Here is a 25,836-nt window from a genome sequence, read left to right on the forward strand (position 1 = left end):
GTGGTCTCCAGGGCCTTTATTCGGGAAGGTACAGAGCATTGCAGTCTGTTCGACAGGCACTGTGCGGGGCGGGGGGGGGGGGGGGGAGTCTGTAACAGTTCAGTTTCCTCCAAGGTGTCGCGGCGAAAGGGGTTGCAGAGAGAGGGGGAGCCCTCTGGGGGGGGGGGTCCTGTCCTCCGGAGGGAAAGGCAACGGCCAGAGGGCCTCTTCCCGAGCCAGGGGCCTGGGTGTATACACACGGGGGTGGACGGGATGCAGGAGAAACTCAAAGCTAGATACAGCTCACAGAGGCAAGAGTCCGTGGGGGGGGGGGGGGGGGGGCAGGGGGGCGGGGAAGGGGGGCAGGGCTGTGTCCAGGCTCTTTCCGCCAAGTGGGAAAAGGAATTCAGAAAGAAGGCACAGCTTTTAAGGACACACAGAATCCCCAGCCTCCCAGTCTTAGTGTTTTGTGCAATTAAAAAACCAGAAAAAATAAATATAACTTAAAAACTTCTTACATGGCGCTGAAGGCAAGTCTGTGGGCAAGCAGTTGAGAAACTTTCTTTGAACGCTAAGCACGCTGACCACCGAGGAGCACCCCCCCCCCCCCCGGGGGGCCCGGCAAGGACCGGGCGGGAAAGGACGTGGCTTGTCCCGCCGTCCCGGCACCTGTAGCCCGAGGAGTCCCTCGGAAGGGTTCTTGTTCGGGATCCACCCTAGCCCCCCAGGATGGGGGGGGGGGGGGACAGGGAAGAGGGGAGGGAAGGTTGCGAGAGCAGGTGCGGGAGAGGAGAGCTAGCGAGTAAATACAAACCCCCCCAACCCCTAAAAGAATAACCCTAAGGAAAAAAATGACACTTTATACCACCTTCGCGGACAGAATGTCACCCCAAGCAACCGGTCGCCAGGAAGAGGCCCCACGGACCCTCCTCTAATAAACACGTCGCTTTGCCTTTTTCTAGCACGCTGTCTGCAGACAACGGGTGCCTGTTTAAAGTGCTTGGAAAATGTGTTCTCTTAGGAGAGCAAGCTGGTCCCCTGCACTTTTTTGTTCAGAGCGTTCATTTGCTTTAGCAAATTTCCTCATCGATGGAGTGAGGTGACCTGTGGTCCACCCCCGGCGGTGGAATCGGGACGTCCAACTGAGCAACGTCCCCTCCCCGCGGACTGCTGATGCCACCGGGTCCCTCCTGAGCCACCCAGCGCTGGCTTTTGGTGCTCCCGCCCTTTACGGGGTCACATGCTTGTCACGAGGTCTCAGCGCTCGGCCGGGACGGGTGGTGACCTTTGGCGAGAGCCCCCCACACGAGCTCCCACTGTTTTGAACCAGAGCCAGGAAGTTTCAGACTGATTTCCTTTTCTAAAATCTGTACTCAGATAGCCTCATGCGTCCCACCCTCCGCCCCCACCGACTGTCACTCACCCAGCCACGAAAGGGGAAATGATGGGGTCACGTGCTGGGGTCGGAGGTCTCTCCCAGAGTCCCCGGGGCGGAGGGGGGGAAGGCGGAGGGGGGAAGCCCCGGAAACCCCTGCTCTTGGATCGGCCCCTCTGGGCTCACGCTCCGGGGTACACGGACCTCCACCATGTCCCCGACCCGGCTGTCTGCAGATCGCTACCCCGTCAGAGCTCGGCTCTGGGCACCCGTGCGCCTCTAACAGCCCCAAAGGGCCACGGAGCTGAGAGGTTTGTTCTTAAAAAGTCATGCTGGTTTCACATTCTTCCCCATAATACAGACTTGCCTTGCTTTAAAATGAGAAACACGGCCCTACTTGGTTCCCCAGTCATCTTCGAGCAACTTAGAGGCCCCAGGACTCTTCCCCCTGCCGGGAGCACCCCTCCTCACACCCGGCACCCACCACCCGCCCTGGGAGCTGCCCACACCGCATCCGGGGAATGTGGGTCCAAGCCCTTCGGGCTGGAAGAGTTACTTCAGGGGAGAAAAATGAGGCCAGGAAGGCCAGAAATCTGCTTCATCCCTGCCCAGCGCTGCCCCCCCGAACGTGCTGGGGACTTGACCTCGTGAAACAAGCCCAGGGATGTGGGGGGTGGGGGTGAAGGGACGTGAGACAACCGATCTGCCTCCGGCTGTGCCCCGGGCCGCCCCACCCAGTGCCGTCCCAACAAGGTTGGCAGCCGGAGGCACAGGTGGTTCTGGGGGTGGGGGTGGGGGCGGGGCCTCCCCCAAGGTCAGGTTTGCAGAGCGTCCCTCTGAATTCCTGGGTGATAATCAGATGGAAGAGGGGGGCTCCCGCCTGCCCCCTCCCGGGAAGGTCGAGGTCAGAGAGCACAGCCAGTGGACTCCAGCATTCTCCTGGCTCCTGGGTCCGGCCCCCAGCTGGAGGGTCTCACTGCCAGCTGGGTGGGGTCCCTGCTTTCGCAGGCCACCACACGTCTGTGGGAGCCCCTGGGCCGCTAGGCGGAGAATGCTTTACTCGTGGCCAACGTGCACTTGCCAGTGGCTTTGTGCCCCAACCCGGAGATGCTCCAGGCCGGAAGGATGGGGCCAAGACAGGCTGAGCTCGGTGGCGGCCACCAGGGGCAGCAGGCCCCCACTGGAAGGCTGGGGCCGGCTCCTGCGTTGGGGACCTCCCTGCCACCTGAGCCTGGCTCCCCCCGCCCCCACTCCTCTTCTGCCAGCAGATCCTGTTTATAAAGAGAAGTGGGAGCCCGGCAAGCTCTCCTCTCCTCTCCTCTCCTCTCCTCTCCTCTCCTCTCCTCTCTCCTCTCCGATCTTCACCTGGTCTCTTACAAAGTGTCTCATAGTGCAGTTCGGGAGGGTCGGCTCTGGGGCGGCACCAAGGGGAAATTCAGAAGGAGAAAGGAAGGGGGCGGCAGGGAGGAGGTGGGGGGGCGAGGCGGGCCGGCCCTCAGGCCAGCGGGGTGGCCTGGCACATCTCCGTCAGGATGTCGATGAGGTTGTTCAGGCCCGAGAGGTAGCCGTCCTCCCGGTTCCCCTCCTGCCAGGGGACGTTGTGCTGCAGGGTCTGGCCCTCGGGCAGGGGCGTGGTTTTCCCAAAGTCGATCATCCACACCTTGGCCTGCTCCTTCTGGTCGTGGATGAAGAGAAGAGAGCTGCCGATGACCTGAAGGGGAGGGGGCGGCTGAGGAGGGGGACTGCCGGGGGGTGGGGGGTGGGGCGGGCCCGTCCCAGGGTGGCCACCCAGGGGCAGAGGACACCGGCCGCCAGGGCTTGACCTCCCCGAGGCAGACCCCTGGCCGCCAGCGGCGTCTGCACACTGTCCTCTAGTTCAGGCCACGGCTGAACCTCAGGGCCCCCCCCCCCCCCCCCCCCCTCCCCCCGCCACACTCCACCCTGACTTCTCGTGTCCAGGAGCCCACACTGTACCCGTGGGGCAGAGGAAAGGACCTCCCCAAATGCGCACACGGCACCCCAGGGGGGTGGCAGCAAGGCCCAGACTGGCCTCGTTCCAGCAGCAGGACCCTGGGCAGACATCCCGGGCAGGACAGGAAAGACCCTGGAAATTACCCCTGGGAAACACGGAGCCCACACAGGGGCTCCCTCCGCCCGGACGGAAAATACCAGAAGCCCCAGCTAATGTGGCCTCTTTCTAGGCCTGAAGCCTCTCGAGCGAGACTCCAGAAAAGAATACGGCAAAACCAATTTTCCAGAAATAACAGCAAAGCCTGGGTGCTGACGGGGGTGATGGGGTCCTTCCGCCCGGTGCGGCAGGTCCTGGGGCTCGAGGCCCCCAGCCCTTCCGGGCTCGGCCTGCAGGATCACAGCCCCGTCCTCTGGAGCAAGGAGGCTGGGGGGGAAGGGAGGCTCCAGCAGGCTGCACCAAGACCTTTTATCAAGCTGAGAACACACCCTGGGCCTGCACACCCTGGGCCCCACGGAGGTGACCGAGGAAAGAACGTCCTGAGAAACCTGGGCGCCACTGCTCAGGGCAGAGACCACCCAGTCTGCCCTCTGGGCACCCCAGTCCCTCCCTCACGGGCGGTCCTGGGGTCAGAGCCACCACGTGTGGTGGGACAGGTGCCCCCGGGCCGAGGGGCAAGTCGGGGATAAAATCCAAGGGCAAGCTGGGCTGCCTGCCTGGAGGAAGGGCCAGCCAGGTCACCTGCACAAAGATGCTGTGAGGTTTAGCAGGGCCTGGCCCACCTCCCTTTCGGGGCACTCCCTCTGCCCGGAGCCCCGGGACCACCTGTCTCCTGTTCCTCGCGCTGGACCCCCAGTCCTCTCTGTGGGCAGGGCTCGGGCTGAGGCTCCCTTCACACAAGACCTCGAGAGGGGCTGCCTTCAGGACAGAGCTTCAGGCTTGCAGGGGGCGGGGGACCTGACCGGAGGGGTCTGCCCCCCGGCTGCACCATGCTAAAAACGCCGCTCCGGCTTCTGGCGTGGGAGGCCAGCAGGCCCGAGGGTCACGGCTGACCACACAGAGCGTGGCTCTCTGCCCAAGAGGACAAAAGCCCAGTATGTACCTCGTGGCATTTGAAGAAGGGAGAAACTTCCAGGGTGGCCCGAATGTCCTTCAGCCGGTCCCGGTAGGCGATCTGGGAACAGAAAAAGACCAGAGCTGTAAACACGTGGGGGGCGAGGTGGTCTTTAAGCCCCGTGTGGCCCAGACTCTTCAGGTGTCAGAGCGGAAGGGAGGCTACACCCTGGGCATGTATTCCAACCTCCTCCTCTCGACACGAAGGAGCGGAGAGGCCCAGACGGGGCTGTGCGCACCTGCCCTCCTTCGAGAGCGGGAGGCGCCGGAGGGCAGCCCCTCGGGGCTCCCCCCGAGGGTGGCGGGGGTTCTGGGACGCCGGCGCAAGTGCGGGGATAGCAGCGGAGCGGGCCCGTTGCCACGGTGGCCTCCGGAACACAAACCTCCGTGCCCCTGACCTTGCGACGGGCAGAGTAAGCGGGGGAGGTGCCAGCATCTCTCCAAAGGCCTCTCCGCGGACCAGGGGTGAGCTGTGCCGGCTCTGGGGGTGCCTGCCGTCCCCAGGGGCCCCGGGGTCGCTCGACACCATCCCGCGGCAACACGGTGGCCTGGGGCTCAGCACCTCGAACAGGCCCGTGCAGGCACGGGTGTGCGAACTCCGTGGCGGGCCCGGCTAAGGAGCAGGTGACCGGAAAGCAGAGGGCTCGGGCTGTGGAGAACTCGGGTGCGCGCCCCACGACCAAAGCCTCCTTGCCGGGGGCTAAGGGAAGCCCAGCCCAGCCTGAAAAGGAGGGAGGGAGACTCAGGGCCAGCGAGGAGTCTGCCCAGAGAAAAGGCGGTCCGGGTCCACCCTTCCCTGCTCCACACGCCGGGAGGCTGTTCGCAAGGCGCCTTTCCCAGGGGCTCCAGGACCCATGTCCCCAGGGCCCCTGGGTCCGTCCCAGGGTGCCTTTCCCTAGGGACCTAGAGGCTCAGCACACCCTACCTCCGCCTGGGGGTGGGGGGGCCCTCAAGGTCCTGACCCCACAGGTCAGGTGTCTGTCCAGCCTGTCTACCGTTGCAGTGGCAAACGTGAAGTCACTTTGTCACCAACTTGTGACACTCACAGCCCCGGGCTCGGAGAGGCTCCGACCCCCGCCCCAGGCACTTCCCTCAGGAGGCCTCAGCGCCTGGGAGAGAGGCCCCGGAGGCCTCGGGGAGCGAGGGGACCTGCGTGTGAGGTCCGGCTCTGTCCCTGCTGTGTCCTTGACCCCTCAGTGTCTCACCTGGAAAGTGGCACCAAGAGCCTACCCACCCCAGAGGGCTGCCTGCGGATCTGATGAGCACACCATTCTCGACGGGCAGCGAGGCTACAGAAATCCACCAAGGGAACCGTCCTCAGTGCAGAGAGGCAGGCGGCCAGGGAGAGGGAGGGCAAGCCCACCGAGTGTCCCCACATATCCAGTTGGAGGCTGGCCACCAACTCCCGCTTCATCTTTTGGGGCCGGCGTTTTCCGTGCGGGCAGCGTGGCCCAGCGTGGTCCCGGGCTGGACAAGAATGTCTGCAGGGCACAGGTGTCCCTGCGCGGCCGGCCCCTTCCGGGGGGCGCCCTGACTCACCAGGATGTTGCGGTTTCCTTTAGTGAACTCTCTGAAGGCCTCGGTGACCTGCTCCCTCGTTTTGGTCTTCTTGAAGTCTCGGTTCACGGAGCCGTCTTCTTTCTGAGAACGATACGCGCCCCGGAGGGGTCAGGCACGGACCCCGCCCGCCAGCAGCTCTCGGGGGCAGTGGAGGCACCACGGTGCCCGCGGGCAGTCCGAGGAGACCCACGTCTGCATTGCCAGCCACAGGGCGTAGTCGGGCAGCACCGTGGAGCCTGTCCTGAGCCCCGACTGAGAACAAGGAGGGTGGCCTCAGCGTGCCAGGCAGAGGAAGGCGGTCAGGGAAGGCCTGGGGGGTGCGGGCCGGGACTGGAGGAGGGGGCTGCGGGCAGCAGGGGCTGGAGGAGACACCTATGTCTCGGCTTCCCTCGGGGCCTGGCCCTGGGAACCCCCATGAGTGCCCCACGGGTCCCTGCCATCTGGGGGCGACCTCCCTCGCCAGGCAGAAGAGAGGTGCTCCCACCGCAAGGTCAATGAGGTTCCTTTTGTAGCTTAAGATCTTTTACCGTATGTTCCCTGAACATAGCCAAAATGTCACCGCCTGCCCATCTCTGCTCCCTGGCCCGCCTGGTGCAAGAGACTACTTATCTTCTTAGCCTGGCGCTGCGTCTGTTCCAGGCTGTTCCTGGAAAGCACATGGAGCTTAGCTCCCCCAGGAGGACATCTGTTCTTTTTTTTAAATTTTTTTTTTCAAGTTTTATTTATTTTCAAGAGAGAGAGCATGAGCTGGGGAGAGGCAGAGAGAGAGGGAGGCAAAGAATCCGAAGCAGGCTCCAGGCTCTGAGCCGTCAGCCCAGAGCCCGATGCGGGGCTCGAACTCACGGACCGTGAGATCGTGACCTGAGCTGAAGTCGGACGCTTAACCGACTGAGCCACCCAGGCGCCCCGAGATCTGTTCTTAGTTAAGGACAAAGGGTGAGGAAGCAGGGCTCCACGAGGAGCCCCCAGACTTGGGTCTGTGCATCACCAGGCCGGAGACGAGGTAACGCAATGTGGCTGCCTCTTGAGGACGGACCCCGGGGCGGAGGGGGAGCTTGCCCACAGGGGCTCGTCGCGCGGCGTTTGCCCAGAGCAGGGGCGGGGAGACGGGCTGCTGGCTGTACCTGCAGCCGGACAACGAACGGAGGCTAGGGCACCCAGCCTGAGAGGGAGAGGTAAGGGGAAAGCGGACTGTTTTGGAGACATGGAGGAAAACGAGCATTATGAGAGGGAAGCATGAAACTTGCAACCCGTATGAGGGCTGGATGCAAAAAAGGAAGAAAAACTGGTTTCAGATGACAGGGGAGGGACACACGGCTTTCTCAGCCCAGAGCTCACAAAGCAGCGCTGGGGAGGGGCGGATGCCCGGAGCGCCACCCTCTGCTCAAACCCAGACGCTAGGGCTGTTCGGTGACGGCCCGGAGCAGGCAGAGGACAGACACCCAGGAAGGCCGCAGGGACCGCCGTCTGCCCGGCCGGCCGGCACCTCGCAGGCCGCTCCCCGGGGTGAAGTGCGGGCCCGCACCTGCTCATCATATCCAGGGCGGGGACACTCGGGGACGCGGAGGAGGGGCGTTTGGTCCGGCTGCCGGGCAGAGGGAGGGTCACCGCAGCCGGCACGTCCCCACCCCTGCATCTCGTGGCCCATCCCCAGCTCTCAGGCCGCAGGCAGAGTGAGCGGCCCCTGCACTGGCACGCGGGCCCCTAGGTGGGCTCCCGGTCAGGGCTGGGCACGGTCAGGATTAAGCGTAGGGTCCTCGGCAGAGGGCTGACCCTGGGGCCGGCTAGAAGCCACCCTGCTCCGGGGCCCCTGCGGGCCGCCGCCACCCCCGGGGCGGATATGGGAGCCTCCGTCCCTTCCTTCCCCAGGCACCTGGCGGGCCTCACCTTGATGCCCTCGATCCTGAAGCCGAGGGTGGCGGTGGAACTGATGGTCTCCCTCCACTGCATGTACCGAGGCTTGGTCACAGCCCGCTGGGCTTTCTCCTCCTCGGTCGGGGCCTCGGGGTCCACCTCGATCATCTTCTGGTACATGTCCTTCCGGAGGCTGGGCTTCTTCCGGGCCTTGGTGAGCTCCTCCTCCAGGTAGGTCCTGCGTGGGAAGGGGGGCGGTGATGAGGGCCGCAGGCCGCTTGCTTACGCGGGATGCGCACACGCTCTGCTCAGGCCGGGGCCGGCTCCCGACCGGGAGAACGGGGGGCGGCCCTGCGCATGGGGCGACCTCGTGCCAATACCAAGCACTAAGGCTGAGCCAGAAGGTGGCCTTGGAAGGGGAAGCCTGTGCCTGGAGTGGGGGGGGAAGCCCGAGGGGGGCCACACGGCCTGCCCCGCCCAGCCCGTGCCTCCTCACACCTGCCCCCCAGCCCGAAGGCCCGAGAAGGCACAGCCAGTGGAAGTCGGTCACTGTCCCGCCGTCGAACCGGCAGGGGTCCCCCAGAAACCGGAGCAGGGGCGGGACGGGACTTGAGCAGCCCGGGGCTGAATCCCCGGCCCGCGATGCCTCCCCCACCCCCATCGCCAAACAGAGATGGGGCGTCACCCCTGCCACACACACGGGCATCCTGCACGTTGCAGACGCACCCCTGCTCCCCAGTGAACCCCCCTCTTCTCCCCTGACCCCGGGCTCCATCGCTGCCCCGGACCCTTCCTGAAACAAATCACAGGACAGAGCTGTAGCGGAGGGAAGATTTCTGTGCTGGCCCATCGTGGGCGGCGGCCGTGACGGCGGCCCGGCCGCACCCTCCCCTCACACCTGCTGCTTGGGGACCCAGGTCAGACTGCGCGTCAACTCATGACGCCTTCAGAGGCCGAGTTTTCACAAACCACCGTGTCAAATATAAGGAAACGACAAGTCCTGGGTTGTGAACGTGGCCCTGGTCATTTAGAACCTCCCGCAGCCCTCGCCTGTACCAGTGCACACCCCCTCCACGGGCGTGCGCACCTCCCGCGCACACGTGCACGCACACAGCCATGCACACACCCACACACACGCACGTGCAGGTACACCCCCATGCACGTGTGGACGCACGCACACCCCCACGCACACCTGCACACACAGACGCACGTGTGCACACAGCCATGTACACCCACACCCCCCACGTGCACACACCCACACAAGTGCATGCACACACAGCCATGTACACCCACATACCCACACGTGCACACACCCACGCACGTGTGTGCACACAGAGCCATGCACACCCCTAAGCACTATTCACACCCACAACGTGCACTCATGCACACGCGTGCACTTATGCACATGCGCAGTGCACGCAAACCATGCACGCACATGTTCATACCCCATGCACACATACACCCACACACCCATGCACACCCCATGCACACACTCATGCACATATACCCCACACGCACACACATCCATGCACCCTCCCACACAACATGCACACACAGCCATGTACACCCCCACACGTGCACGTGCACACCCCCACGCACGTGCATGCACACACAGCTATGCACACTGCTACGCACACACATTCACACCCACACTGTGCACTCATGCACACGCGTGCACACTCATGCACGTACGCAGTGTGCGAGCCATGCACGCACACGTGCACACCCAGTGCACACGTACACCCACGCACACCCCATGCACACACTCATGCACACACCCCCCACACGCATGCACACCCATGCACCCCCCACATGCACACACAGCCATGTACACCCCCACACATGCACACTTGCACACCCCCACGCGCACACAGCCACGCACACCCACGCACGTGCATGCGCACACCCACGCACGTGAGCGCGCACAGCCATGCATACCCCACGCACACGTGCACACACACTCATGCACACATGCACGTGCGCAGTCATTAACGCACACGTGCACCCACACCCCCACGCACACCCCCATGCACACACTCACCCCACACGCACACACCCCCACGCACACGTGCGCGCACACTCACGCATGCACACAGCCATGCACACACCCTCCCACGCACACGCGCACACACCACGGTGCCCGCCGAGCCAGGTCAGGGATGGCAGGAGCTTCAAGGCAGAGGCCGAGGGGTAGGATGCTTTTGCGTGGAGTCGTGTCGGGCCGGCCCGGGTGCGGCTGTGTGTGCGTGCCACGTGGCCGGGGGTGGGCTGGCCGCCCCACGTGCTCCGGGGCCCACTGTGGGGGCCTGCGGGGCGGGTGGGCGGCCGCACTTCCGCAGAGAGCTTTCAGTTGCTCCTTAAACAGGAAGCAGGCCTGGGGCTTTTTCCAGGAAGGGCCCCCGCAGCCAGTCTGGGTGGGGTCGCTCACCCTCCGCCCGGGGCACCGGTCAGCGGCGACACGGCTCCCCAGTGCTGGCCTGGCCGGGCTCCCCGCCTCCGTCCGACAGCGGGATGGGGGAGCAGAGGCCTCTGCGGGGGACGGGGGTGGGGGGGTCGGCCACTCGGGGCGAAGGGTGGGTAGGCGGCAAGCCTGTGGGCGCCCACAGCTCGCGCGCCAAAGCTGGGGACGGTCCTTGTCTCCACCCCCAGCCCCGACATCAGGAAGACTCGTGTGACACACAGCACACAGGCTTACGGGGGAGAATCTAAGAAAAGTCCCTGGGACATGAGCATACATCCACGTGGAACCGCCGTCCCCGATGCCCCCGATTTAGGACACTACAGGTGCCCACGTCACCTTTTCCTGAGCGCCCCCCACCCCTCCCCCCAGCTTGTGGCCGAAGCTGGCTTGGCTGGTCAGCCCGTCTACTGCTTCCCCGTGACAGGTCTCAACCCCTCATGCCTGGGACTCAGTGATGGTGGTGGCCCCGGGCTCCGGCCTCCTCCCTCTGGCAAGCACTGGGAGTGGCCACGGACTGCTGGTCTTACGAGGGGTTCTGTCTGGGGTTAAGGATTCTGGATCGACGCAGCATGGACCCGGGGCCCCACGGAGCCCCCTCGGGGCATGGTCTGCAGCTGGAAGCCTGGCACGGACCCGGGGCCCTGCTGAGTCCGAGTCCCCGCACCTCTGTGTTCGATGTCCCCCTGCTCGGACTGGACCACGCAGGACCCACGTCTGCCGGTGGCAGTGAGGAGCGGAGGAGGGCCCATCCCTTGCATTGTGGAGCGGAGGAGAAGCTGGGCAGGACCAGTTCCGGGGAGACCTCCCCTCCCCTCCACACAGACCCCGCTCTCACCGCACAGCCTCCGCCTCGAGGCCCCGCTCCCAAGTGAGCTAACGCTGTCCCAGCCTCGCCGGTCACTCCGGGGCGCAGTGGGACAGAAGCTGAAGACACAGGCAGGGCCCGGGGGCGCCAGTCCCCACAAGCCTCCCAGGGAACAGACAGCTACACGGGGCAGCCTCGTGGGACGGACTTTCCACACATCCCTCCCGCAGCGCGTGCTTTTTTGGGCCACGGTCTGAGTGAACGCTAATCGGAATATTTCTGTGTCTTCCCTTGAGAGGGCCCATCCTGGTGCACCGGGGAGGGCCTTCCGGGGACAGAAATAAAACTCTGGGGAAGGGCAGCGGCCAAGCGGTGGCTGGAGGGACATTCTGTTTCCTCCCTGTGGGCTGGAGCGGAGGAGGGAGGAAGGGTGCGGGGGAGGGAGGTCAAGGACAGCGAAAGAGCAAATAGGAGGGCCTGTACTTCCCCATCTCCGGTCCCTGCCTGGGGGCCTCGCGACGAACACGGCCTGCAGGGTCTGACTTGAGGACACAGTCCCAGGAGTGAGGAGGGAAGGAAGGGGGCTGTCGGGCCCTCTTCTCTCCTGGTCCCTGCCTGTCTTGCACACGTGTGCGCATGCACACACACACACACATGCTTCTTTCTCATTCTCGTAAGAATAAAAACCATCCAAAGCAAACCCAGGCCCCAGCTCTGAGCCGCTCCCTGGAGCCCGGTCTCCCCGGCGAGCCGCGGGCGGATGGACGAGCCGGGCGTCTGGCTGTGCAGCCTGGGGGCTTCCCCCCGAAGGGAGCACGGCACCCCAATACCACGTGGCCAACAGCCCGGGAGGCCTTCACGAGCGCAGCAGGAGAGAGGGAGCCGCCCGGTGACTCCTTGGGACGGAGCGGCCCAAGGCCGAGAGGGAGGAGAAAACCACGCCGCCAAAGCAGGGCCCAGAGCTGCGGGCGGAGGGGTCTCGGGTCCCCTCGGCTCTGCGCATCACGCGGTCTCCTCCCCTCCGAGTCCTCTCCAAGCTCGGGCTTATCTCCCGGGGCAGGCGCCAGGGGTCGGATCCGAGTCCGTGCACAGGCCCGAGCACCCCCTTCCGGCCTCTGTGCCCTCTCCGGGCCCCCTGGAGCACCCCGACCCGTCCCCCGTGAAAGCAGCTCCCGGGCTCCCCTCCACCGCACTCGTAGGGCAGGGGCGAACCTTCGGGGGCACCCCAACATATTCCACTGACCAGCTCCCCCTTCCCACGGGTGGGGGCGCGGGGGGGCGCTAAGACCCTCTCCCCCAGTCTCCCCACGCGGCCACCACCTTGCTGCCCGGCAATCCCACCCGCCCAGAAAGGCAGTTCTCTCTGCCCCACCCCTCCCAGGGAGGCTCAGCACGGAGCCCCTCTTCCGGCCCCACAGCTACTGGCTCTGGAAAAGCGGGGAGGCCGTGAGGGGCAACGCCGGGGTCCCGTCCCCTCTGCGGGATGGCGTCCCCCACGCCCCGAGCCCGCCCTGCCGCACCCCGGGCCCAGCTCACCTGACGCCCATCTTGCAGTCCATCACGCAGGGCGAGTCGAAGGCGGCCAGTAGGTCGTCCATCTGGTTGTAGCGCTCGCCGTCTTTCACCACGTCGCCGTGGTAGGCGGGGACAAAGGGCTTCAGCACGTCGGCCATCAGCCGGTCGAGGCAGCGCTGCTCCGACTCACAGTGCTTCTTCAGGATCCTGCCGTTGGCAGCCGCCTTGAAACTCCCTGCAGGGCAAGGTCGGGGGAGACCCTGGGTCCGTGTCCGAGACCCTCCCCGCTCTCACCTCCCCCCACCTGCCCGCCAGCCCCCGCGGTAGGTCTCCAGGGGCCACTCGCCCAGTAAGCATTGGGGCTGAAGGTGCCCCCAGGTCCCCACTCGTGGACCGAGCCCCGTAAGGGGAGTGGAGGCAAGTCCTGGCTGCAAACCGGGCTGGGTCCCCAGCTTCCCTGACCCCAGGCTCTTCTTCTGCAGATGGAGGGGCACCAGTGCTCACTGCAGGGTTCACACACGCGAGACCCAGCCACTCCTCTTCCTGTGTCACTGTCACCACCCCCACCCCGTCATCGGTCCAGTCCTCGGGCAGTGACGGTGCCTCCGGTCTCACGGCAGAAGCTCTGATGGGACAGGTTCGGTCCCAGGGCAGGGACGCTGGCTGAGAAGCGGGGGTCCGAGGCCCGGCACAGGCCACCCGCGACGTGACCCTGAGTCACGCCGTCGGGGACGTATTTATTTAGGAAGAGTGTCCACCCAAGTGCCTTGGGCCCACGTGCGGGGGATATAAAAGAGGTGTCAGACCCTGGGCTGGTCTGTGGTCGTGAAGGTCAAGTCCGGGGCAGCCACGGAAACCTCCCAGGGGATGAGGCCCACCAAGGGGCGCCCGCACGTGGACCAGCCAGCGTCAGGCTCTGGCTACAGATGTCCCCTCATCCCCCGCGGGCGACGGGCGCCCTGGCCGCCTGCACCCAGGACTCTGCACTGTCCTTCGCTTGTGGGGTGATCTGCCTGCACCTTCCACCCCCTACAAGCTCCGTCGGGGCAGACCCCCCGCATCTCCACGAATGCCGTGACCCCTAAGACCATGGCAATGGGGGGATACAGCGGGCGCCCAATGGCACGCTGAGCCTTGCCTCTTTGTCCAAGATGGCAGATGGCGGGCGAGCTGGAAGATGATGATTTCGCGTATTTTGCTGAGGTGAGGCGGGAGAGAGACAGGAGGGGGAGACGGAGACACCGAAAGAGACAGAGACGAGGAAGGGGGGCTGCGTGTGCGTCTGCGGACAGGACAGGCTCCGGAGGGGGTGCTGTCCTCCCGTGTTCTCGGGGCAGTGCTCGGGCCGCATCAGGGGAGCACGCCGCTGTCTCCGAGAGATCCCGTTCCAGATGCTTCCACCTCCGGGAGCATCGGGGGCCAGGCCCTCCCTGGAGAGCAGAGGGTCCCGGGGGAACTTCCGCGAGGGCCTGCAGCTACCTGCGTGTCCTGCCAGCTGGATCCAGGGGTATTTCTTCTTGAAGGACATGACGAAGGGAGACCAGTGCACCATGTTTTTTATTTTCCGCCATGATTTGCTCTAGAAACAAGCGAATGAGAAAACTCTCCGTTAGCAAGGAAACCACAGGGGCGCCCGGGCGGCTCAGCCGGTTGAGCGTCCGACTCTTGGTTTCGGCTCAGATCACGATCTCGCGGTTCGTGGGATCGAGCCCCCCGGGTCGGGCTCCGCGCTGACAGGGCAGAGCCTGCTTGAGATTCTCTCCCTTCCTGTCTCTCCACCCCTCCCCCACTCACATGCCCAATTTTCTCCCCACCTCCCACATACATAAATACACATTTTAAGAAAGGGAACTACTGCTTTCTGCTTAGGACAAATCCAAAGCCAACAGACTCGCTGCCTGTGGCCCCAGGATGACAAGTGTCAAGCCCACAGGGCTCCAAGGACGTCGCCTCCGTCATCTACGCAGCAGACGGCCATCGAGAGCTCGACAAAGCGCCCAGATGCAAGGGGACCTTCGGGGGGACGGGGGTCTGGCAGGTGCACGTGACCCCATCCCGGGCCGCTGCCCCGTCAGGGAACAATAAACCCACGCTCCCCTTCTACACGCCCCTCTCGGGCCTCAGTTTCCTCCTCTGCCTCGTGAGGGAGGGACAGCTGGGCCACCGAGCTCCTTGGGCTGACTGCTGGACCCTCAGGGGCCCGGGGACACGCATCCCAACTGCAAAGCCCCTCGGAGGAAGACTAGAGCTGTCACCCGGCTGCGGTATGTCACCTCACACTGCGTCTGCAGACGTTGCTGCACAGAGGCCCTTCTTGCCTGCGGGCGGTTTGAAGAGAGACCTTGCAGGGAGTTCCCCGGGGACAGCACCCTCCACCCCGCGGCTCGGGTGCACACAGGGGTGAGTGGGCCCGCAGTTCCCTCCTCTTCAAGGTACTTCTCCTTCTGAGGGTGTTTCTCAAGTAAGGAGAGTGTGTGTGTGTGTGTATGTGTGTGCGCGCGCGCGCGTGTGTGTGCAGGAGGGCGCCCTGGCAGAAAGGAGAACGGACACTTATTTCGCACCCGACTTTATCGTCCCAACAGGCACACAGGACAGTCACCATCCCGTCGGCGGGGAGAGCCCGAGCCTCAGGGACACGAGCGACGGAGACGGTTCTGGAACCTTCACCCACACCACTGCTTTACAAAATTCCCCTCCTCCCCCCGCAGTCAATGTTTCTGCAGAAGCACACAGGCCCGAGAACCCGAGCTGCAAGTCAGGGCCAGGGGACCACCACCGGTTCCTGAGAAGGCGGGTCCCTGGCTGGCAAAACACAGAGCAAAGCCACGAGGCTCGGCGCCGGGAGAAGGGGCTAGAAGCTGTGCGGGAGGGGGGGGGCGTGAGGAGGGGCCCGCTTCGACCGGGGACCCCGAAGACCGGGGGGCTCGCTCCCTGCCCCACGGCCGCGTCGCTGCGGAGGCTGCGGGTGCCCAAGGTGAAACCAAGGTCACATCAGCCACCGCTGTCACCCGGCTCTCAAGTGAAAATCTGTTTAAGGAGAAGCATCTGCTGGAACCTGGCAATCCTCCTCCGGTGCCAGAAACCCTCACCCCACCACCGAGACCTGGTCTATTCTCGCACGAGGCCAGCCCTCGCCAGCCCACGTGACGGGAGGGCCGGGCCTCTGCTGGCAAGGTTGTTTTTCTAGATCCTTCCGATGGAGATCACCAAAGAAGGCTAAGGAAGGCCGAGGAGTTTCTTATCTAAGCCCCCAGAAGGGCGCACAAACAATGCAGGGGGAGGCACAACGGGAAAACCTCACTGCACGAGATGAGCCGGGAGGGGGGAGTGGGGAGACGTCAAGGTGGGTCCAGAGGAAACGTGCACAGCTGGCCACCACTTGCCAGCCACGTCCCGCCAGCAGAGCTCGGGGTGGGGGGGGGGGGGGACGAGGGTCTGGCAGGTGCACGTGACCCCATCCCGGGCCACTGTCCCGTCAGGGAACAATAAACCCACGCTCCCCTTCTACACGCCCCTCTCGGGCCTCAGTTTCCTCCTCTGCCTCGTGAGGGAGGGACAGCTGGGCCACCGGGCTCCTTGCGCTGACTGCTGGACCCTCAGGGGCCCGGGGACACGCATCCCAACTGCAAAGCCCCTCGGAGGAAGACTAGAGCTGTCACCCGGCTGCGGTGTGTGACCTCACACTGCGTCTGCAGACGCGGTGGTCCCTCGGCCAGGGAGGGGCGTGCAAAGACGGGGGAATGCTGGGAAGGAAGGCCTTCGTGTTGGCTGCGCCCGGCAGAGGCAGGGTGGGGGCAGGGGGAAGACTGTCACAGGCAGGGGCCTGTGTGACAGAGCCCCGGCCTGCGTCTGGAACGGCTGGGTCCAGGCCTGCTGGGAAGGGCAGCTGGAGGCGGCGGGGGACGAGGGTGAGCAGGTGAGGCCAGGAGGCCCGGGGCAGGGCAGCATACGCAGTGGGGAAGAGGCGGGTCGGCCTGGGCCGGAGTCCTGGCTCCGGCCCCTCCTCCCTGACTGATCCTGGACAGGCTCCTGACCCTCCCGGTGGCTTTCTTATCTTGCCTGTAGGAGGACAGCAACCCTTGGTCCCCCCCGCCCCGATCCCAGGAGGTAAAGCCATTCAGCGATCACGGGGTACGTGGGGGAGGGTCTCAGCTCTGCATTCAAGGAAGGGGTGTTTCTGAAGTTACCCCGGGGAGCAGCCCGTCTGGAGCTAAGCGCAGGCGTCGCCGCGGTTACTGAGGAGTAAAGACCACCGAGCCCGGGGCTGGTCAGACCCACTCGGTGTGGTCGCGGCTCCCGGAGACGCGTTCCTTCCTCGCCTCCCAGGACACCCGGGGTGGTCGCTGCCCCCAGTTATCCCATTCTCCGCTCCCACCCACGGGCGCCGGCAGGTCCCGGCTCACCCCCGGGGACCGGGGCCCAATCCTACAGCGGCTGCGCCTGACGCCGGGCGAGGGCCCTGACCCACGGTCTCCGCCAGCCCTGAGGACGCCGTGCCAGGTAACGGCAGACGGGCTGGGAAGGCCAACAAGGAGGTTTCTTCGAGGCGGGTCCCTTGGGTAGTGGGGCTGGCAGCCTGCTCTGGGGAGTCTCCTGAATGCCCCTTTAGCAGCAGGGTCCTGAGCCCTTGGGAGACGCTCCGAGGCCGGCCACCAAAACCCCAAAAGGTCCCACCTTGGGGCTGGGCAGGGGCAACTACGGGATCACACAGGCCTCTCCCAGCAGGCAGATCTGCCCGTGGCTGGAGTCGTGCACTTGGGATGTTCTCGGGAGCACGTCAAGGGGAAGGAAAGGACCAGAAGCCAGCAGGACGGGACAGGTGAGCGGCCTGGAGATGCCGGATGTTTGGAAACCGCTCCAGGCAGCCCCCGCCCCTGACTTGACAGGAGCGGAGAGAATGTGGGCAGGGCTGTAGGGGGAGAACACCGCCTGGCCACAAGCCCCGACCCTCCTCGAGGGGGACAGAAGAATCTCGGTGGGACGGGCAAACCCCAGACTGGGCTTCTCCGGCCTCGGCCAGCCAGTGACGCTCCCGAACCTGCCAGCAGGGACCGGAGGCTCAGGACACAGCACCTTCCGGCTCCCCTTTGCCTCTTCAGTCTAGAGGTGCCCGGCCTCACAGCAGAAGCGACGCTGGGGGCCAGGACCCGTGTGGGGCGGACGCCTTCACTCAACGCCCGGAACCTCGGAGCGCACGGCTCCGGCCTGTGGTTCTCGGCCGCATCTCTCATCTTGGACTCAGAGATGCCAGAGCCCCTGAGAGCCCGGGCAGAAAGTATTCACTGGCCAGAGGGCTGCAGGGCCCAGGCTGAGCCCCAGGGAGGGGGCCCGGGGGGTGTCCGATTCTGTGTGTGTGTGTGTGTGTGTGTGTGTGTGTGTGTTAAAGGTTTTATTTATTTTTGAGAGAGAGAGAGAATAAGCAGGGCAGGCGCAGAGAGAGGAGACAGAATCCCAAGCAGGCTTCAGGCTCCCAGCTGTCAGCACAGAGCCCGACGCGGGGCTCGAACTCGCGAACCGTGAGACCGTGACCTGAGCTGAAGTCTGACGCTCAACCGACTGAGCCCCCCAGGCCCCCATCTGTGTGTTTTTCTAAACCAGACCCCAAGCCTCCCCGTGATGCTTGTGGCTCCTGGGAAAACGCCACCCTCCGGCTGGGTTCCCCAGACACCCCACGTCTGTTGCAGGGAAACCCCGCCTCCAACGAATGAAAGGGCTAATGACTAGGATCGCCTCAGTCTTCCATAAACAGACAAGGAGAGTGGCGCGGGAAGGAGGGGGAGGAGGAGGAGGGGGAGGAGGGAATGGCACAGGGAAGAGGGGAGGATGGTCACGAGTCAGCCCTCCCCTCGTTCACCTTCTGCCTGTTCCTTGGGTCTGGACTTGCTCTGTCTTCCCTGGTGGCCTCCTTCTTGCACATGGAGAGGACACTAGACCCCCAGGGGGGTGTCAGAGCCTAGCGCCCAGTCCCCGCCCCTGCAGGAGCTGCCCAGGGCCGGCACTCTCTCTCCTCAGCTCAGCCCTCAGGACCCTCTGGGGTCTGCCTCCTGCCTTCTTTCCAGCCACCGCCTGCCCCTCGCAGCCAATAAAAAGGGTAGTGATGCCGGGGACAGAGACCCCTCTGGTTGCAGGGCTGCCTCATGCACTATGGGACATTTAGCTGCCTGGTGCCCCCCACCCCCATCCACAGGCGGCCGCGCGGCCGTTCACCAAACACGGTGTCCCAGGCCCGTGAGCCTGGCCCCACACACCTCCCCGCACCCACCCTGAGACACCTGCCAGGTGCCTGTCTCTGCCGTCAGGGATCTCTCCCCAGCACGGCTGCAGAGGACTTCGCTAACCCTGCGCAGCCCGGTGCCCCTTTCCCTGGAAGCCCTTCCTCTGCTTCAGCTGCCCCCTTCCCCCCCGGGTGTTTCTAGAATGCTCTGGGCACAATACACCTGCACGCCAGCTCCTACCCGGGCAAGCGTGAGCCCCTGAGAGCCGGGCCCCCAGGACCTGGCCCCACCGCGCACTCCCTTGCAGGGGGGTCCCCGAGAGGCCACCATGGCCCTCCAGGCCTGCAGGCTGAGCACTGCCCCAGTGGTTCAGGAGGAGGGAGACCAAAGCCAAGAGGCGTGCGAGGGAGGCTGCATCTGCCCATTGGGACCCACTGGGAGCCTCCTGGCACAAGCTGAGGTTTCTGGACAGGTGCGGGCTCTTCGGGGCCCTGCACCCCCCACCCCCCCACTCCCCTCGGCCACGGCACTGCCTGGACCGTCTGGAGAAGCAGGTCTCCTGAAGACAGCTACTCGCGGCCCCGTGTTTACCCCAGCGCGGCCAGCCCCTTCCTCCAGCCTCCCTTCCCTCGACGTCGCCAGGCCTGGGCGGGAAAGGCTGGCCTTCATGCTGCATTTCGCTTCCGGAAGGCAGCACGATGACACAGAGCGCGATCATGTTTGGGAGGCAGAGGGACCCCTTGGTCTACCTCCTCTCGGCTGCAGCTGCGAGCAAGCCTTTGCACCTGTCGGTCAGCGTTCGCATCTGTAAACTGGGCTCGAGAACATCGCACATGCCCGGCCCAGCCCATAGGGTCGTGGGGAGGACTGCGGAGGAAAGAATACATATATACGGGGGCTCCGTACACGGTCACGGGGCAGGCGAACCTTAGGTGTTCAGTTTGCTCTGACTTCTGTGTCTTTTTTTTTTTTTTTCCTTTTTAGTTGAAACAGTTTTCACCTCCAACGCACGGGAGCCTGGCAAGGATCCATCTGGGCACTTCCAGAGGATCAGATTGTGGCTAAGTGGCAACCAGATGAACTCATTGTGTGGTCAAGCCGCTTGCAAAGCCTCCCCGCGGGTGCTCATGCGGTGGGAGCCCGCGCAGCACCTCCCGAGGCCCCAGACGCGGGGAGAGTCCGAGCCGGCCGGGCCAGGCCAGGCCAGGCACTGGCACCATTTTCGGGTTCGGAGAATCCGTAAAGCTGCCCAAGAGAGAAAAGTTTCCCAAATAACCCCATCTGCCAGGCACCGCGGAACACGGCTATTTTGGGGGGCAAAGAGATTACGGAGCAGGTTTCATTTTATAAAGGGGATTTTACATCCTTTCCTTAACTTCTCCCCACCTAACTTTTCCCCCAATTTTCCACTTTTTCCTCCAGCACGTCCCTTTTTATCGAAATAGTCTGACCCTTGGCGACCTGGTCTTTGCAGAGAATCACAAGTCTCCTTTTTTTTTCTTTTAAGTCTGAAAGAGACGAGGGCAAATCTCGAAGACATCAGAAAAGGGGAATTTTCTCTGGACCCCGCGACTCTCGGAAACACGCTGGGAGCCTGGGCTCCGCTGCTCCCGTGTGCGTACGTACGAGCGTGTGTGCGCGCTGGTGAGGGGCGGTGACTGGCTAGCGGGGGAGACGGGCGAAGACATCGCCCATCACACGTCTGGCGTGTTGCGGGGCATATCAGTAACACCTCACGTCACCCTCACGCACGACGCTGCTTCTGCGAATGATGACACACGTTCGGAGAGGTTAAGTCACTTGCCCGAGGTCACACAGCTTCCTGGTTCACACCATTTAACTCCGAGGATGTTGTTGTATTTCAGCCAACAGGGTAACTAGCCCCCCCCCCTCACCCCATCCTCTCTCCCCGTGCTGGGGCGACCGGCCTCGCCCCCAGTTAAAAAACAGCCTCAGGCCAACAGCAAGGGCTTTGTCCAAAGAGTGACCTTTCAGATGGGGGAGGCCTCAGTAGAGGCCTGCCCTGCCTCCTTCCAAGTCTGTTCCCAGCACTGCCTCCCCAACACACCCTTAACAAAGCCCTGCAAGTCGATGGAAAAGGTCCCGGCCCGCGGATGGCCCGCGCCGCGTCAGCGCCTTTGTTCCGATCTTGCAAAAGTCTGAACGCGACTCCTTGACTTGTCCATGTTTGGAAAAAACGCTTTTTTTCTTTCTTCTTCTTTCGGTCTAAAACAGCAGCAAGGGTTTCCCCGGTGATGGTTCTGTCTCCGGCGCTGGGGGAAAGCTTGCGCTTCTCTGAGGCCCGGGCCCGGCCAACTTTGTTCATTGTGTTCCCCCTGGCAGAGCGCTCCCGTGGGGCCAGCTAGGCGAGCCCAGGCAGGTAGGGCTCCCCCCCCCACCCCCCCCCAGGCCCAGCGGTTCCCTCCTGCAACCCCGGTTAGAAACCTGGCTGGGGCCAAAATCGAAACCCGCCCCTGCCAACAGTGAGCTGTGAGCTTGGAGGTGGAGGGGGCAGGGGGGGCGCGGGTGGGGAGGTGAGGGAAGGCCTTTCAAAACCGAGACCCCGAAGATCGGAAAAATTAAGCCCGAGGACTTGGCAGGGCAGGTGGCTGCGGCTAAGAACAAGAGCCTGGCTTTGGAAACTAACCGTCCCCCCCCCCCCCGCTTTAACAAACGAGAACAGTCCCCTGAAAACCAAATGCAGAAACACTTCTTTTCAAGAAAGACCCGAGGAAGGTTTTCTGTCATTCCCGCCTCCCCCGCGTGACGGCCCCAAAGCTGGAGGGGGTGGGGGGTTCAGAACACTTTCCACAGAGGTTAGGGCTGGGCGCGGGTCCCCTGCATCGCCCCGCACCTGTCCTTTGGAGAGCCCAGCGACGGAGGGAGCCCCACTCTGGATCAACGGCTGGGCTAGGCCAGTGCGGCAAGGATGGGCCTTCCTCTCGAGCCTCTTGGCCACTGCGGGTGCGAGAGGCGGGCACTGCCCGGGGTCCTGGGCTTGGCGCTCTGTCCTCTCTCTCCGAAGAGGGCTGCCGCGCCCCAGGTCCCTGCTCACACAGGTGCAGGCGCCCTGCCTGCAGTGGCCCCCTCCTCCCTCCCGCTGATCTGCGTCCTATCTGCCTCTGAAGCTGGGACCCGCGAGCCGGCCCTTCTGCTCCGAGGGGTCTCGACACCGATCCAGCCACGCGCCCGGTTCCGGGGGCCTCGGCGAGGCAGGGGAAGGCGCGAGTGCTTCTTGACTGTGTGTTCGGTGCGGTGTCTGCCCACGAAGGGTGAGCTCCTCCCGGCACCACCGTGGCCCCCCCCCGGCTGCACACGCAGTGGCCGTCCCAGGCCCCGCACACAGCAAGGGCTCGGGCCCTGCCACATCCCTCCTGCTGCACGACGAAATCCACCCAAGCTGGCTCACGCCTCCGTGGACTCACCTGCCGGGGCCTGGACTTTTCCAGAGACCTCTCCAGGGAGGCGGGGGGGGGGGGGGGAGTGGGGGGTGGCATATTCGCAGGAACTTCCTGCTCAGTCTGCCTGGTTCTCTACACCCACTAACCACCCACTGTGGTTCCTGGACAGTTGACAGCCTGGCTGGCCCCAGGGGTCTTTGACACACACGCGTGAGGGCTTGGCGGCCGCCCCCCCTCAGATCGGTCAGCCGAGCAAAGAAAGCTCTCCTAGTCCTGCATACTCCAGACCTCCCCCCACCCCAATTCCTAGCTTCACAGGAGCTGGCATCCGTGGACCCACAGTCTTGCCAAATCAGCCTCTGTTTGGCTCCCCAGGAACGGAGGGAGCCTTCACTCGTGGAGATGTTCCCAACCCTCCCTACCAGGCGGGGCCCCACAAAGCTCCGTCTCTGGTCTAGAAGGTCCCCAACTTGGCTCCTCCTTCCTCCTCCCTCCTGGGTTCCATCCTCTTAAGAACTAAAAATAATGGAAGGCTGGAGGAAACACAGAGGGGTGGGGGGAGGAGGGAGGGAGGGGGAGGGCAAGGAAAGCCAGAAAGAGGGGCACAGAGAGGGAGGGAGGGAGGGAGGGAAAAGCTGGTACAGGCAGAGGCCCAGTGCCTCTCCTTCCAGGAGCCAGGGGGCCTCCAGGCTGTGCCCCGCGGGCTGGAATCAACAATAGGAGGAAACCGGGGAGAGGCCGGAGGCGGGAAGAGCTGGGGCTGGGGGAGGGCAGTCTCCAGCAGCTGACTTCCCAGTGGACAAAGCTCACGGGACAGAAGGGCCCGGCTCTTCCTCTGGGAAAGGGCACCCGGGGCTCTGCCCAGCTGGAGGGGGTGGGGGAGGGGGGGGTCCACCCCTGCAACGCACACCGGGTCCCTTCCCACCCTTCCCCAGAGATCTTATTTTCACTTCGGTAAGATGCAAAAAAAAAAAAAAAAAAAAAAAAAAAAACAAAAAACCAAAGCCGAGTTACAGAGGGTGGAAATTTACTGAAGGTCCTCACTGGTCAGCGGACACGGGTGCCAAAGGGCTGGGGCCACTCGGTGTCCCCAGCGCCCCCCACCCTGGCCAGTTCATCAGGGGGCCAGCCCCGCCCCACACACCTGCTCCCCTAGCTTGGGGGAGGGGGCCGGAGGCGCTGGACCCCTCCTTCCCAGCTCCCGGACACTAAGGGCGAGGCCGCGCAGGCAGTGTGGTGACGCCGACAGCCCGTGGGCCGTGCCAGTCACAGAAGCACCTAACCCGTACGGACGACTAGAGCCAGACACGGTGCTTGGCTAAGTACTACGTGTCATGTAGGTGCCGCACGAGTGTCTCAGCCTACCCCGCGGGGGCTCTCACTGTCGCACGTGGCAGATGGGGACACAGAGGCACAGAAGACTGGATTGCCGGCCCAAGGTTCGATAGCCAGTAAGTGGCAAAGGCAGGATTCGAACCCGGGCCGTTTGGCTCCAGGGGTGCAGACGCTTCGTCACTCTGCTGGGCTGCCCCGTTGTCATCTGTGGCAAATAAGCTCACGGCCACATAAAAGCGGGTTTCGATCCTGGCTGGCGGTGTAGTCAAGTTAGCAGCCTGTCCGAGCCCCACCTTACTTGCACAAGGTGAATGCCACCCCACCGCCTACCCGGCAGGGACTGAATCCCCTTCCCGCAGCACCTGCTGGCGGACAGAAGCATCCAGTGCGGTGAACACTGCATACCTCCTAGGGGTCCTGTCTTGCTCTGAGCCCCGAAGGGGGTGCCTCTTTGGGGGTGAAACAACGGCAGAGGTTCCGCCTGTGCGGGCTCAGCAGATGTGAGCCGCAGGGTCTGGGGGCCCCCTCCTGTATCCCCGGGGCGCTGGCCTTGGGATCCCTCCTCCCACTGAGGCAAGTGCAGGGGGTGAAGCCCACAGCCGTCAGGAAGCGCGTCCCCACAAGGGTCCCATTCCTCACCATGAAATGAACCCCGGTGGAGCCTGGGCTCATCTTAAAGAGTCTTTCTGGAAATCCAGAAGGCCCCGGAGCTGCGTTCAAGCGCGAGAGACAGCAGGTGAGAGGCAGAGGCAGCCTGGCACTCGAGCCACCGGCCTGTGTCACCAGCTGCCCGCACGACCTCCCTCCCACCCCCGTCCCATCCTCCCCTGGGGACCTACGGTCTGAAAGAAGCTGTTCCCGGAGGCTCGACCAGGTGACGGGGCCGGGCCGGGCCGCGCACCTTGGTCCCACGCAGGGCCGTGACATTGACACCGCCAGGAAAACGGAAGGCAGTTTTCTGCACAACGGCTGGAGGATCTAAAACGTCACAGCAGAGCACAGCCCTGCTACCCAAACAAACTTCCGTGTTAGAGTTTTCACACCCCCCCCCCCCCCGTGTATTTCTCCCAAGACAGCCCGGGATGGAGAGTCTTGGGGTTGGTTATAAATCAGGAAGCTTAAGGACACGACTGCGCACGGCAAAGACTTCCTCGACCTCTAGCTTGCTGAAAGTTTACTTCTCCAGGCCAAGAACGTCCACGGACACAGCCCCGCCTCCTAAGTGGCTTCTGAGAACCCAGAAAGAGCTCTTAAGACATTGGCCAAGGGGGTTGCTCTGGGCGAACTCCAAAGCCAGATTTTTGGGAACTCCCACGTAAGGAATTTCCAACAAGGAAACTTTTCAGGAAGAGCCTTGCATACCCGCATGAGAACTTACAAGCAGTATCGACCACGGAGCTATATTTAGAAAATTATTTCCCAGCAAGATACGTTGGTGCAGTTCGGACTTCTGACAGATTCCTCGGGCTCGCCCCTGGCTAGCTGGCACCGAGCAGAGGGCAGAGACGGTCAGAAACCCCGAGCTCGTTTCCAAAGAACCGCCACAGCCCTGCCCCCGAGAGGCTGCCGATGCCCGGCTCTGGGTTTCGCCCGTGAGTCACCCGGCCTCCCTGTCCCGACCAGAGCCGCCCGGGACAGAGCCCGTCTCTGCTCACGTGCAGATGGCCGGGGGCACAGGAAACGGGCCGCTGAGAAGACACACCCGTGGTCCCCCAAGTAGGAGCCAGACTCGGCAGCTGTCCCCCGGGTCATCCTGACGTCTGCCTCCTCGGGTAACGTGTGATTTTCATAAACAGATTGACTCATCGAGCTTCCCCCAAGCATCTCTGTCAACTGGGCCCTGAGTGCTTACTTAGCACTTTCCCACAGCTCACGAGCCTCTAGGCCAGGAGGCAGGCTTGCCTCGCCTCCCAGGGGAGCGAACAGGGGCGAAGGGACTCCCCAACAGAGGACAGGCACGGGGGCCGCACCTCCACGTACCCCTGGCATCTGTCGGGGGGGGGAGGGAGGGGGCGTCCCCACCCACCGCAAGCAGAAACACCACACCTGTTGGCTTCACTTTTCGCTTTAGGCTACAATGAGTTCACACTCCGTTCATCCGGAGACCCCTTCCAGAGGCTCCCGGGATGGCTCCAGGCGGGGTGGGCTTCGACAAAGCAGCACCGGCCGTCCTTCCTTAGACGGGGCGCACAGGGGCTCCACCCAGCCCCGCCCGTCTGCTCCCTCAGAATCACCGAGAAGCCGGCCAACGGAC

The 25,836-nt window shown here is 64.0% G+C and overlaps 1 protein-coding gene across 1 annotated transcript; it reads right to left on the reverse strand.

Moving 5' to 3' along the window:
* Nucleotides 1–25,334, reverse strand: LOC115505516 (inositol-trisphosphate 3-kinase B-like). Its single transcript, XM_030303159.1, has 8 exons — nucleotides 25,238–25,334; nucleotides 24,422–24,570; nucleotides 14,111–14,210; nucleotides 12,653–12,866; nucleotides 7,884–8,088; nucleotides 5,976–6,077; nucleotides 4,426–4,497; nucleotides 1–3,065 (listed from the first exon to the last, which is right to left on the reverse strand). The coding sequence occupies exons 1-8, from the start codon at nucleotides 25,332–25,334 to the stop codon at nucleotides 2,850–2,852; spliced, it is 1,155 nt and encodes a 384-aa protein (XP_030159019.1). The 3' UTR covers nucleotides 1–2,849.
* Nucleotides 25,335–25,836: the final 502 nt, after the last annotated feature.

Source organism: Lynx canadensis, chromosome F1 (assembly GCF_007474595.2).
Source record: "Lynx canadensis isolate LIC74 chromosome F1, mLynCan4.pri.v2, whole genome shotgun sequence".
NCBI classification, from domain to species: Eukaryota; Metazoa; Chordata; class Mammalia; order Carnivora; family Felidae; genus Lynx; species Lynx canadensis.

Bases quoted from the DNA above. Each gene is read 5' to 3' on its own strand.
- LOC115505516 (XM_030303159.1), bottom strand. From the start codon at position 25,334: ATGACCCGGGGGACAGCTGCCGAGTCTGGCTCCTACTTGGGGGACCAC. The intron at 14,211-24,421 runs GTAGGTCCCCAG...GCTTGTTTCTAG, and splicing joins GGAACAGCTTCTTTCAGACC to AGCAAATCATGGCGGAAAAT. The intron at 6,078-7,883 runs GTGAGGCCCGCC...TATCGTTCTCAG, and splicing joins TCAGGATCGAGGGCATCAAG to AAAGAAGACGGCTCCGTGAA.